General features: G+C 40.4%; 1 protein-coding gene across 3 annotated transcripts in view; it reads right to left on the bottom strand.

Annotated features, from left to right (window-relative positions):
- The window catches only part of usp13 (ubiquitin specific peptidase 13), a 33,118-nt gene extending 19,378 nt beyond the window's left edge, over positions 1-13,740 (bottom strand). For all 3 annotated transcript variants that reach the window (XM_086048002.1, XM_086048004.1, XM_086048005.1), the window contains exons 1-8: positions 13,279-13,740; positions 9,054-9,179; positions 5,667-5,727; positions 2,918-3,039; positions 2,050-2,192; positions 1,568-1,752; positions 341-438; positions 70-260 (exon numbers count right to left, since the gene is read on the bottom strand). In XM_086048002.1, the coding sequence (XP_085904128.1) occupies positions 70-260; positions 341-438; positions 1,568-1,752; positions 2,050-2,192; positions 2,918-3,039; positions 5,667-5,727; positions 9,054-9,179; positions 13,279-13,389 (1,037 nt within the window). In that variant the 5' untranslated portion in view covers positions 13,390-13,740. The remainder of the gene's footprint in view (positions 1-69; positions 261-340; positions 439-1,567; positions 1,753-2,049; positions 2,193-2,917; positions 3,040-5,666; positions 5,728-9,053; positions 9,180-13,278) is intronic.
- Between the last annotated feature and the right edge of the window lie 1,455 nt (positions 13,741-15,195).

Genomic DNA, 15,195 nt, shown 5'->3' with positions numbered 1-15,195 from the left:
CAAACAACTTGGACCAGCGTTAAAGAACGGATTGTGTTAGACTTTGGCGGGCCTTCTGTATGTACTCACATCCTCTGGAAGTCTGGGATGCTGAAGAGGACCTGCATGACTGTGCTGAGGTAGCAGCTGTTGCCGAGGTTTTTGATGCCCGTGTAACCAGAACCGTACACCATTTTCAGTTTCATGCCCGACTCCTGGATGACCTCCCACTCGCTGACCCTTGGCCGCACGTTATTGTCTGTGTGGTGGCCGTTCTCCGTCTAAGGGGGCAGCGAAGTCACACCTTTCAGTGCTTTTCAAATGTGGACAGAATGTGTGTAACAAAGTCATGACGACTTACTTTTTTCTGCATCTGTAGCATGTCGATTCCAAAGTGGGAGAGGTGATCCGATATGTGCGGGTCTAACACGGCTTCCTCTTCCTCAAACGAGTAGACATCTGAAACCAGGAATTGACTTAGTCAATACAGTGGACGCCCCAAAATCATACAAATTCAGAAGATTTTCTGTATAGTACAGAGTTGATTTCATCTCTGCCATTATGAGTCAGCGCTGTATTACAGAAGAGAGAAATGTTTTTGTACGGAGTGTAAAATGAGCTTTTGTATGGGGCAACTGACTTCCTAAGCACAAGCAGTAAAAGCTACATCAGTAAAAGTCAATAAAGTGTACTATAATTCACTATCCTTGCGGTATTTTGATGAAAGTATGTCATAGTCATTTTATTAAAAACACATGGAACTACTTAAATTGAGGGTGGGAGGTGCATAATATTCCTCCTTTAAAATTTCCTGTTGAAAATGGCTCATGTTTGAAATGAGAGATTCCACTTTATTGTCTGCTACAGGTCTCCAGACTGCACCTAAATTGTGGCATTTTAACCCGAACAGATGAGACAGTACAAGTCAATTTTTCATCGACTCGGGCAGGTGCGGCCAGCAAATTTGCTGTTTTTTTTTTTTTTTTATTATTATTATTAAATATTTGTTGTTTCTGACAATCTTCTGCTCCACATTTCAGCCCATTTATCAGTAATCTAGTCAAATTGAGAGGAAATGTGAATATTTACTTAGCAAGTTGATTTACAGAGTGCGCCGCAAAATTTTTCTACTTGTGCCCCAAAAATTTCAGGTTAGTAAAAAAATGAATAAAATAAAAAATAGTCTGGAGGATTATGTAAAGGACTAAGACAAATTCTTTAGTGTGTTAAGGTGTGCAGCATCCCTGAGTGGTATGCGAAAGAATCACCGCCGAAGTACAATTCAAATGTATTTAACAGTAACGTACAAAACAATTGTGTTTAACCTTAAATAACTGTTTCTTTTTAAACTTTTATTTAGGTACATTCTTATGTGCAATACATTTTAGTTAGTTTTTGTCCTCCATTTAAGCCTAATATTAATGTTCAAATTGGCAGAATGTTACAGTGTCTTACAATAATTTAATACACTTTTTAGAAAACACAGTAATATTTGTAGGTGGTACTTGGTGTAAAAGGTTTAAGAAGCACTGCACCTCGTGTGTGAGGCTTGTGACGTGATCAAACCGGGACGTCAGCGATAACAGACCTGCTCCATCTGGCGTGATGGTGTCCAGTTTGACAGCCAGCGGGTGTTTGGTCTCTTTGTAGTGGTCCAGAGCGTGGCCGTTCCCACCGCTGCCATCAAAGAACCACTTCCCGCAAAGCATGGCGCCATCCGTCAGGTTCAGCCACAGGTTCTCTCTCATCTCGCACTTCTGACACTTCCAGCCACTGCCGGCGAGGAATGACAATGCTGTCACTGTTGTGGTGCCATTTAATTAACCGGACAGTTGTTTGTTAAAACACCCTGCTAACAAAATCTTCGAAATTCAAACAGACAGGAAAGTATGTCAATAAAAATGCAAGAATGTTGGGATACTGATCCAATCCCATATACATTTTACTCTGTTTCCATACAGATGTCATAGTCAAGCCACCCATTTTCTTTCGCCCTTGTCCTCACTGGGGTTGAAGGTCAGCTAGGGCCTATCCCAGCTGACTCTCAATGTGGTTTGAAGGTTGTCCTACCTGGGGGGGATTCTGACTCCATTGTCCAGCTGTCTGAGGATTCTGGCATGTCTGGATACCTGGATCTCCTCCTCCCAGGATTCAGGCTCCTGCTTTTTGTAGGCCGACGGCGCATTGAGCACTGCATCACAGGCGATGGTTACCTGGATGGACCGGAGGTGGAGTGACGCATCGTTATAAACTACATATCACCTTGCTTCTAAACAGGACATTTTGCTGCCACGAGGAACAGCAAAACATGAAAGAACATAAAGATGCACAAAGAAAAGATGTATTGAAGCATTATAACACCAAAACCGGATGTTTTTGACAAAGAACAAAAAGATATTCAAATAAAAGGAAGTCTGACTCCACTCTCCATGCAAGAAACCAAACCTTAACCAAAGCAGGCCACTTCACTAGGTACACATGTACAATTTAATGCGATTAGTACAAGAGCATTCAAAAAGATGCCTTTAGAAAGACAATAATGACTTTGTAGTGTTTCATATGTATTAATCCTCTCACGTAGTTATCAAAATATCCCTGTATATTGTAGTGAAGTTGCACGCCACTGTGAACTACAACCACAGCAATAAACACATTGTTACTATCCCTCAATAAAAATATTTGAATTTAAATGTGTAAAGGCAGAATTATTGCTACAGCTCTTGTATTGGATGCAGTTTCATAGAGCAGGTGTACCTAAGCTTATGGCCATTGCGAGCATGTGCAGTCGGTAGTGTTTCCCCAGTGCTTTTGCTCACATAATAATAAGAAAATGACACTGTGTACATTTTAGAATGAACATTAAGTGGGGGGAAAAAAACATATCCACTGAGTATACCTGTATGGTTGACATGCATGAAAATACACCAAACTCACTGACCAGAGCGGGTAACTCCTCAATATTTGGTAAGGCGATCTCGAAGTGGTCTGGAAATATGACAAGCTTGGCCTCGTCGTCGTACTCATAGTCCTCACCGTTAAAATCACGGTTTAGCTCTAAATCTTCAAAAGGAGGAAGCATATATTCAGTCAAGCTGTTATAGTCACTCATTTAAATTGATCCTTTTAATCATAATTGTTTTGTTTTATTTTCAAAAATTTTGAAAGAAAAAGATCATCCTTAAACAGACCAATACTAAAATGTTTAATCTTCAGTAACTGAATACCTTTATATAATCATGATGACTACTTCCAGTTGGAGTGCATACTGTATATTTAGCCCACATCAGCAACCAGTGAAGAGTTACGGATGGCTGAATCAAATCATTCCACCCAGGAAGATGGAGTGGCATTTCACCACATTTTTACAAAAACACTGCGGGGATTTTTTGGTGTAATACTTTACTGAGCAGTTGGCGGTTGAAGGACATCAAAAAGACCCCAGCCACAGCCCTTTATATAGCACAAGAAAACATTTTTGGTCACTTTAAATTGCGGTCTCACTCCAAGACAGTAGAACCATATGAATTAGCACCGATATGAAAACCATAAAAAGATTAGAATTAAATACAAGGAAATGAACTCATCAAATTGTGCCAGATGTGTTTCTTTACTCTCAGTTTTTTATTTCAGGTAAGACATTTAATGGAAAGTTTTATGAATAGCTGGAGCTAGAATTGTTTGTTTTTTTGTAAAGCGAATGAGATCATTCAGCTCTCTCACACATTAGGCATTTCTATTGGTGTGTCCTCATGGATTTGGTTCAATAAATTCCCTCACGGGATGAATAAAGTAACTATTAAGAAATGCAGAGATATCTAGAAACTCATCTGTTCGACCTTTTTTCGGATTGACGATTGACGGTCCTTTGATGTTTACTGAATTGTGGTTAAAATAACATGACGGACTGGCGATTAAAGTTTGGTTCGGCTAGAAAAATGCCAGATTAACGGATGACGAACGGGTACCCAGGCTGCTGACGGATGACAAATGACGGACTGGCAAACTAGTAAAATGCCCACCTCTGTTAATCAGAATGTCATATTTAGACTAGTGAAGGCGCATAAAACATATTAGTTGGGTTTTGGTACTTGAATAAATAATACATTTTGAAATCAATTAATAATCATTTTTATTAATCGGGTTCAATATTTATCAAAATAAGCATGATTATTATTTTTTTCCGTAATGGTCGAGCCCTAATTTAAGTTTATGGCATCTTTGTGATATCTTTGTTGGGTGTCATGCAGTGATATTTTTTTGAATATAAAAAAAACAGTATGTGCCTTGGCTCAGAAAATGTTGGGAAACCATTGCATTAAACTACGCTAACATAGCAGTAAAAATCATAATTACAGAGAAAAACATTGTAAGGAAAACTGTTTCAGGCCATAAATATAAAATAATTGAAAAACAGTAAGGTATAGCAGTCACTGAGCGAGCCTCCTTGTGCTGTGTGACAACATATTCTCATGCCGCCGCGCAAACTGCATCACTGTGCACCACTTCTAACCTTGAAACGCTCCGAGCGAGGACCCTCTGTTATATGATGGTCATATAGTGCTGTCAATGGGCAGCCTAAGGTTGTGGTATGAGTCATGGCCAACAGGATCATGGAAACTTCTCAGAGAAGCGACAAAAAGATGGATTGGCTCAGAGGACTGGCATGGAGCACACCATGACCATTCATACAGAAATAAACTGGATGACAAAAGTAATAATTAAAGAAGGCTGTGCTAAGAACGACTATTTGTGAGTGTGCTGATGAGCTGATGTGAAGCGCAAACTTAAGATGTCTGTCGACATCGAGGCCTTTGGGGTGAAGTGAAAGGAATTCCTCCTCCGCGGGGCCAGCGGAGAGGATGGGGGGCTAGAACCCTGGTCAAAGCAGCGTCATAGCAATACAAGCGTGTCAGCCTCGAGAGGGAGGCAGGGTGGGTTGACAGGTGGCGGCAGCTGAAGGGCCAGCGAGAGACACGGGGCGGCCCCACTGTAAACCAACTACCCTTCGAGCCATGGCTGTGCATGTGGCACTTTGATTTAGAACAGTTACTAACCGCACATACACATAAATGGCCTATATTTAGAATGCGGGAGGAAGAAGAGGAGTCTGATTAGGGCAAATATCTGACGCCTTCAGCGACAAACAATGACAGCGCTGGCGTTTCCGACCACCGATTAGTGAAAATGTACAAAAATGCATCCAGACTTTTTTCAGCTATGGTACCATCAACTGTAAGCATACAGTAGAGTACATACCCTGGCAATGTATTTTGGAAAATCAATAATATATTCATTTCGGCCGGCTTAACCTTATGCTGCTGATATTCTTTCATTTTTCACTGTGATGTCTAATAATGGAGCATGCTTTACTCGTGAGTGGCATGTCTGCCTCGCAGTTCTGATTCGCAGTTCGGGGTTCAAATTCCCGAGTCAATTAATCAACAATAGATTCCTCACAATTGACAGAAGCCAATTAATTAATTAATTAATTAATTGCGTGATTTTAATTGTAATTGATTATTACACCCATCTCTAGTGGAAATGGAAGAAAACATTAAATTGGTCAACCTCTTTGGAACAACTATAGAGGTACACACTATAAATTTGCTATGAAACAATAAGCTTCATGACCCAATGATCTAGATTCCTCCACCTCAAGTAAAGTTGGTGACATAAACACAACTTACCCAAAAACACTTTTCCGTTCCGTCGCCTGGGGATGGCGCCTCCAGCAGCTCCTGTGGGTTTCTGAGGAAGAAAAAGGGGAGAAAATAAATAAATAAATGAATAAATAAATAAAATATAAATATAACACACACATTTATATATATAAAACACACACATTAAGGGTGTAACAGTACACGTGGGTGTATTAATACGTTTCGGTAAGGCCCGTTCGATTTGGTCCACTTGCGTTCGGTTCGGTCCACTTATTAGTGCGAGCTTACGCACGGGCGCTATTGACTGTTGCATGCGGGAGAGGAGAGTGGCGGCACAACAGTGAGAGCCAGAAAAGAGCCAGAGCTTGAAGGTACCCCCGTACACTACGGTCTCCTGTTTGGGAACATTCTGGCTGTCCTGTTAAAATCGCCAATGGGGACGTGGTTAAGTCAGAAAGTTGTGTGCCGACATTGCTACATGAGATGGGCGGCAGGTAGCACATCTAACATGCACGGCATCATCCGACAGTGAATGTTTCTTAGACAAAGGAGCAAAAACGTCAAACTTAATAGCGAGATTTATCATATTGTAGCGTCTTTCTGGAACACGCCGTCAGATGTAGTTTAATTATCACGTTTATATTAATACAAGTACAACTGCTCGCGCTCTTCTTTCTCCGCTGCTCCACTCGCTTTCCGTACGATGCATTCATGAACCTCGGAAACATCACAACTCAGCAACACGCAAATCTGACCACAACACAGTACTGTAATGAATAATAAGATTTCAGTGTCTTGATAATTTACAAAATTAAGAGATCTTTATTGTTAGTGTATTTTTTATTATGGTGTCAATTCTTAGAATATAACCCGAATGGTTCGCTTTTATTTATTTTTCGAAAAAAAAGTACAGTTTACTTGACATCTTTTCAAAATAAAAACATGTTTTTTTAAAAATCTGTTTTTTGTTCCGAAAATATACCGAACCGAAGTTTCCAAAAAACGAACCGAACCGAAACGTGATTTAGCGTACCGTTACACCCCTAATATATATACATGGACACCCCTAATATATCTATATATATATATATATATATATATGTATATATATCCTCATTTAATGTGAGATTGAAATGTTTGCAAAAAGATGTTTGATTTTGACATAAGGTGATCACTTGAAATTGTTAGTTGGAAATAGATGTTGGCTGGTCCAGTAGTGAGGTCAGCTTACAATTTCAGGGGAAAACCCCAACCACCAAGTAACAGGGTCACAGTCACAAAGCAAGTAGTGTTCCCCCGCTAACGGGTTCACCGTTCACGCCCCCACTCTATCATGGATTTTTAAGCAACAGTTTTTCAATGGAATTTTGCAGTATACTATAATGCCCTCACATGGGAAAGGAGAGCCACAGTCAATGATGTCCTTTTCAGCCGATTACTGAACGCTGGGAGAACAGTAGAACACAATAAGCACACTCACACAAAAGCTGCTGTCGACCACAATTGACTGACAGACTCGCTGACATCACATGCCACCCCACCAGGATCCATCTTTTGAAGGTCTATGCTCCTTTAACATACGTAAAATTTCATTGACTAATTGGTTTGGATGGAACCAGCATTATCAGATAGATCTTTTAAAGACGTGTCCAGACAAGTAGCATTTTCCTGCGACAAATATTAAGAATGTTGAAGCTCTTTACAAGAAATAAAAATGCACAAATGTCAGGCCAACGTCTTACTGCGTTGCAAAGGGGGTCCAGATTTTAGAATCCGAGTTTCAAACCTCCTTACCTAAAACAATATCGATATGGAATATGAGTGAGAAATGTTGAGTTTCTCCGGTTCGGCCAATACATATTAAGGTGTCCGTCTGTTCATTAGACCGGATGGACACAAACAAACCAAGAGAATGCTGAAACACTTGGAACAAAAAAAAAGTACTCATGAGAGGGAAAAAAAAATAGCAGACACGGGAGCCTGCAGAATGTGAACAGCTGTTACTGTTTCCAGATCCAGGCATGAAAATAGCAGCTCTTTACAAAGCACAGCTTATCTGGGAGCAATTAGAGCCAGTGAGAAAACACAGCGGAAGCTAAGGCCCCTGGTGCTCACCACCAACTCATCAAGAGAAACACGGGTTGAGAAGGTTCAGTTTGATTTTTAAATTATTAACATAGACACACCATCATAAACCTCAGAATCTAACATTGGACGATAATTACGTTTCAGGTCAAATGTGACATATTTATGGATCTTTTAAATTGTTGCAGCTCTGATCGGCCCATTATGTCACATGTTGCGATGATTATACAGTTTCCCACACGGAGAGGATGCACAATGCAGCTCGTTACTGCTGCAAAGCAAGCTAGTTTGGCAATAAAATTAAATTCATAGTCTAGTCATCTCGGTCACTTTATGGTTGTAGCAGGCACGATATCCATTGTTGTCGCTGTCTTTTTGAAGCGACGCCCCCCGACTTGGAACTCAACTGTTTCAAAACTATTTGTGTCCGACTCCGGGAGTATATTAAGCTGCGCGCAGCACTCAAGTATGACGCTGCCACATCAAGGTGGAGTTCATGCACTTCTTCTGGCGTCTTCCCTACTTCCGGAAATACGCCGTAGCAAACCTGCTGTGTATAGTGGTTTGCTGGTATGCTTTTATTTTGAAGGCCGGGAACGAAAGGATGTGTGGAAAATAAATAAGTAACTTGTTGAATGTGACTTCTGGCCGTCTGTTGGACCCAAATAATTATACAATACGACAAAACCAACCCCGGGGCTCGCAATGGAAGTAAGCACACACAGTTGGGTAAGCAGTAAAGTACTAGTGGCGCATTTTGAAGCGTGTCCACAGCAGGTTCGAATAATAAATTAGCCAGCTAATGATCCTTAAAAAACCTCTGCCGTTAACATCCCTCCTGCGGCGGCGTCAATCACGGGCACTTTTTTTTGAGGGCCGGGAGGCGGAACGGGGCGGGGGGGTGATAATTTTTATTAATTAAGGGCGGGAGGTCGCGACCGGAAGGGTACCCAGGTCAAGGGTGGAGGGTCGCGGCCGGACCGGCAAAAAAGAGTCAAGTGCCCAGCTCTGGTAATAATAATACATCAAATTTATATAGCGCTTCTGTTCGAAATTTAAACAAATAATACAACACGTATGAAGCCTTGTAAGTGTTTATGTTCATCTTTTTTTGCTTTTTCCCACTTTTATTAAATGTATTTTAGTTCACGATTTTAATCTACATGTATTCATTATATCGATTAAAGAGGGCTAACATTTTGGAATGGGTAAACATGCAGCAGGTCATATTAATCCCATGAACAAAATCTCAAATAGTCCATGTTTACTGAGGTTTATACATGCTCTCGCTACAGCAGCTGACCTCTGAGCCACAAGGAATATACTCACTTCTTTAACGTGTCGCTTGAGGTGCATGTAAACACTCTGGCCTGTTTTGCGATAGTGTCTCTCCACGTGTTCTCGTCCAAAGCCCAGGAATGTGTTCATGCACACATAAAGGCCTCCCTCAGATTCCTGCACACATGCACACACACACACGGATACACACACACAAAGGGAGGGAAAAAGCAATGAGACTACAGCAGTCAAAATTAGGGATGTTCGTTCGACTCAATTTCTTTGAGTGACAGTGGGAAAAAAATAATCAATGAACCGTTTGAAAGAGTGTGTAAATCTCTCCTGTTTCCGAGTCACTACATAATGCTGGTTAACTTCCCATAGTTGACATTAAGGGTGTAACGAAAAACGATTTGAATCAGAAAATCAGTTTGATTTAAAAGATGTGGATATATCGACTCAAACCAACTTGATAGATGCATACTGTACTGTATAAAATTTCCATCATACTGCCGCCCATGTAACGAGATACCAACTTGTCTTTTATTGGAGAGATGCACACCCCTAGTTGACATCATGATTGAATATTTGACACATATAGCTAATGAGCATTTCCCGCGCTTCTGATCAAAATAAGCAAAGGCCGAATTATTGGATTTATTGAAAAGATTATCCTGAGCGAATGTTTGGGTTGAGTGTTTGCATAACACTTCTCTCAAGTTATTCATAACACTAAAAATGACAAGGACAAGAGTTTCTGACTTAAAGTTACCAGACAAGCCTGTGAGTACACCATTATAAGATCTGTACGCACAGACTTGGGGTCTCTTAAACAAAAAATGTACTAAGGTGTGTATGGTGCAGCTTTCTTTAGAAGGTAAACTGCAAACGTCACATGACCAAACTCATGGCTCTCATCTATTGTTATAAAATTACCACATTTAAATGTGTGTATTATAAAAGGCTGCAAAGTCAGCAGAGTGTAGTAGAATTTTTTTTGAGTATCTATATTTCAAGAAAAAAGGTATGCTCAGGAAAAAAAGGGTTTCTGAATGATTTCTGTGATGTGCAAAAAGAGGCACCTACAAAAACTGCTAACACAAGGTACACACATACTGATTTTAAACATCTTAATTGAACAGATTTAACATGTATGATTGTCTACTCCATCCAGTTTCACAGCAGATTGAGAAGGAAAACAAACACACACAAAAAAAATCACTCTTAAAACACCACACCATAGGATAATCACTCACGATTAACTTTCAGAGACATCCAACAACAGGGCCCTTTGCTGATTTTAATTGGAAGGGAGGAAATGCGTAAATTCAGCCCACTTTACGGTATATATGTATCCCGATCTTAAACCAACAAGGCTAAAACTAACCTTAATCCTACAGGTCACTCATATTAAAGCACTGTACGTACCTAAAAAACATCATTTATTCTCATCCTGCTTTTTCCAGTCAAAAACCCCCAAAATATCACAAATGTGCCACATGTAAAGGACCAGTGTGATAAACCTTTAAGTGGCCTAGAGTGACATATGAGCTTGAACAGCACAAGGCTAAAAATAAAGCCATCCTCGAGCTAACATGATGAACTCCAGACAGCTGAGTCACCTTTAAAAACAGTTGAGTGAGCCTTGAGCGTGTTCTCGCCAAGGATGTTTATTTAGGTGACAGGTAACATGCTTCAGTCATTGAGAATTATTGGGAGAAAACAAATGGATTGTGACAAATTTAACTGAATAGACTCTCGGCACTAAAAGACACTAAAACGGGGTGGCCAACCTACAGCATGGTGCTCCATGCAATTTATGTAAACAAATAAACAGTTCTAATTAACCCATAATAGCCATCCACAAAGACAAGGTACAGGCTAACATTCACACCATTGGACAATTTAGACTAGAGTCTTCAATGAAAATGCCATGCATGTTTTTGGAATGTGGGACAAAACCGGCGTTCCCGGAGAAAACCAACCTGTTGAGATTTGAACCACAGACTTCTCAATACCCACCTCAACATCACCATGCTGCCTAACGTGTAACATGTACTAAAAAACTATCGGCAGAGGCATCATATTTTCTCATTAGTCTAGAATGAAATCGACAAAAAGGGATAATGTTGCCCGCCCCTTATCTAGACATTCACTGAGCTGAAATCTCACAACCCTGCTTTAAACCAATTACAGTGACAATTAACTTGCCATAAACTACTGTTGATGGTACTCAAAGTTGACAGACAATGTTGCAAAGCACGCTCAGTTACCGCCATACACACAGTTTTTCATTTGATTGATTTTTCACACAAATATTTACTGTTTACTATTTACTGTTTAGGCACTTGCAGTTCCTGACACACTGACTGCATTTAATTTGTTTCATATTTGTAGCCTAGAAGTATTTCTGATAATAATATTTAAGGCATTTATTACTTTACTACTGCTAGTAGTGATAGACTACGGCACGTTCTGATTTACCTACACATTCATTTGGTTCCTACATCACCATAGGAACCAAGAACCCCTTTGTAGATGGATGCTGGTTCTGTACCACACAGCTCTATACAAGGTCCACAAGTTTGCACATTAGAGTCTACAAAAATGTCACAATTACTTGTACAGTAGAAAAACGATTTGTTCCATGAATGGCAACACACACTAGGTCAACTGAACATAAACGTTGAAATTACAGTACTTTCATTCCAATAGGAAAGGCAGGTATGATAGACGAATAAAGGGCCTTGGTTGACAGGCCGGTCATATTCAAAGTTAATGAACCCATGCAATTGACTGTGTGCACAGCAGCATACGAAAACATCATCTCATGGTGTATGAAGGTGTGCTCAGTTACCACTGTGTTTATTGTTTTTCATTTGATAGTTTTATATTTATAGCCTGGGAGTATACTACGTTTGCATATATAAGTCAAAGACTGCGGCACGTTTCGACTTACCTACAAATTTCGTCGGTTATGTCATCACATAACATAGGAGCAGAACTCCGTCATAAACCAAGGACCACCCCTGAAGGTTGATACTGCTGGTGTTCCACAAGGCTCTACACTAGATCCACGGGATTGAACATTATACGCTGAATAAATGTCACAATTACTTTGGGTCCAGCAATATAGGAAGATGAATTAGATCCTTGTGGTCCTCTCTTTGTGAGGATCCCATCATACGACATTTCAAGGATATGAATGGCGTGCAATAAAATAGTTTGTACAGTTTTGAAGGAATACATTGTCACCCAGCACAAGATGGTACATTCAGTTACTACTACTACTACTACGTATTGTATTTCACTTGATATGTTTATTCTTATTGGCCTAAAACTGTTTTTCATACAAATACTGACTCTAAATATGAAATTGTGAGGTTGCGAACAGCAGGCAATGTCCTAGTTTGCACAGTGGCGTAGGAATATATTCTTACTCGGGACAAGAAGATATGCTCAGTTACCGCCATGCATACAGTTTTTCATTTGATTGTTAAACATTTATAGCCTCAAAGTGTTTCTCCTCACTAATATTTTCTGTAATCTGGATTTAAAGTGATAGATTACCTATTGTTACAATTTATTCGAGCTATAGGTCTCCGCCGTAGGAATGAAACTGTCGTAAACAAAGGACACACCTGTAGAGAAGATACTGGTGGTGTTTCACAAGCTTCTATATTAGGGCCACAGGTTTGTACATTAAACAGAATAGCTACAGAAGGTCCTCGGTCGACATCGGTCCAGTCATATGACATTTCGAGTTTATGAATAGGAATAGCGCACAGCAGCATAGGAATACGTAGTCACATAGTACAAACAGGCACGCTCAGTGACTACCGTACTTACTGTTTTTTTTTTTCATTTGATTATTTTATATGTATGGCCTTGGAGTGTTTTTGTTTTAATATTTACTCTAATTAAGGCTTGTGATCTGCCACAGATCGTTCTGACTTACGTACATACAAATTCAAGTCAGGTCATTTTTGTAGAAACTTAATTAGCTCATAAACTGAGGACCACCTCTGAACTCAGCCGTAAACGGAGGAACCCTGTCTCAATTCAAACGGCAACCAAGTCAGGTAGCAGCTAGTTGCACGATCGAGCCCGCAACGCTTGAGGCGCGCATGTGAATGCGGCCTGACATAGTCAAGGAAAGCGCCTCCATCCACTCACCTGCCTCCAACTCCTCACGTGTAAGCATCCACTCGGGTTCAACAATTAATATGTTGCAGGTTCATCTTTACCTTCCCCCCGGAATAAAGTGCACACTCACCGGGGAGTCGAAAGAGAAGGCGCACTCGCTCTTGAACACCCGGTCTCCGGTCTTGGGCACTCTAATGGTGGGCATGTAGGGGACCAGCAGCTCGCCGAGGTCTGTAGCCATGTTGGCATTCCCACTCCTCGCAGCACAGTGCAGGGTAGACCAACGGAGCCGCGCGCTCTCAGAGACGAGGTGTGCTATTTTTAAAGTGGCCAACCAACACTACATTCCTCCGGCCATTGGAGAGGGGGAGAAAGGAGGGTGGAAGAGGATGGCGGGGGCGTGACGCTGGGAAACATCAAAATACTGTAAATGACGAATAAAGAAACCATACAGGAGACGGGGTGATATGCTAAAAACACGGAGGCTCTATTGTTTGTTTGTTTTCCAGCGTGACATGGCAGCGCGTGGGACTACTTCTGCACGGGAGCCACTCCCACGTCTGGAGGTGATTCATGCAGACGCCCACGCTTACTACTACACTGTGTGGCGGCCAAACCTGCGAGGAAACAAGCACGCATTTTACACGGTGCAACGAATAAGCACTGTCACTCCATTTGTGGAAATTTAATAAAAGAATCTACTCAAAACATTAATATTTTGCTCACGACATAAATAAAGAAAATTTGAGGCTTTGTCTAAAACAGTAATACAGTAATGTACTGATAAATTCTTTCAGCTCGACCCTGCCCCGTAGCGGCCATCCGTGTTACTACAATAATAGATGGTCAGGACAGGCTGTAAATCAGTTTTCCGGCCTTATTAAAACATAAATATATCACGTCTCTTAGTGGTAATTGAATGCTCTGGTGTGGTTTCACGTTCGTGTGTTTTGAAAGCACAAAATTATGTGGGACTGTATCATTTTGGCCATTTCAGTTACTTTTCACCATAGTTTTCATTAAAAAATCTTGAATATTTATTTTAAATTCCAAAGCGTAGCTAAATGGGTCACTATTATTTAAGAATGATTTACGATATAAAATGTTATTATTGTAAACAGTGGGCAGTGATTTAAGGGAACGTCCAATAGTTCCTAAGACACTAACATTTTCGACCTTAACTGTAGGCCTACAATGTATGTCATAAAGATTCGAGGACTGGTTACACAAAATAAATATTTCAAATCCAAATTACAAGTTTTCCCCTAGGAAGTAACCCCCGTGGAGTCTAAAACTTTTTCCCAGCCATCTCTGCCACACCATTATCAACAACTGGAAGGATTCTTCTGGGATCCTCCACAGCTCAGTTATCACTGCCAATTTGATGTCGTCCATGTCTTCTTTAATGACCTCCTTGATTTTAGGATGACAAAAAGCCATGTTCGGTGAGTATGGATGTTGCTCCAGCATGGCGTTATTCTTTTCGGCCAGGAATTGTCGGCTGCTCAGGGCATTGTAAGCAGGAATGTTGTCATGGCGAAGCAACCACAAGCTGTCCTGTCATAACTCACACATCTTCTTGCACACTGAACAAGGAAAATGCTGCAAGATCTTTTTGAAGATGTGCTGATCGATCATCTGGCCCAACAATGAAGAGGAAAACTAATGGTGTGCAGTTTGGGTTTCAAGTACTGTAAATCTTTTGACACTAGTCCTGGAACTTTCCTGACACTTCATAAATGAATACTACTCCAACGAGGCAGTTAAATTGGGCCTTATAATCTATTAACACAGAGGCCAATATGTGATGAAACATACCTGTTGTTGTTGGTTTTTCTGATACTCTGAAACTTTTTGGAAATGTTTGCGCAATAAAAATAAACAAACAATAAAATCAAAAGTAATATATTGGTTCATTCTGAATGTGATGTACAGTAGTGCAATTCACTACTCATTTGAGAGGATAAAAAATTAGATTAGCCCTGCCCATTATCTTTGAAAAGGTTGAAATTATGATACATACAATTCTTACCTAAGGCCTAGATGT

This window comes from Filicampus tigris, chromosome 12 (assembly GCF_054856515.1).
Source record: "Filicampus tigris isolate MCC_2025a chromosome 12, RoL_Ftig_1.0, whole genome shotgun sequence".
NCBI lineage: Eukaryota > Metazoa > Chordata > Actinopteri > Syngnathiformes > Syngnathidae > Filicampus > Filicampus tigris.
The sequence above is the reverse complement of the archived record's forward strand: the minus strand, read 5'-3'. Positions and strand labels throughout refer to the sequence as shown.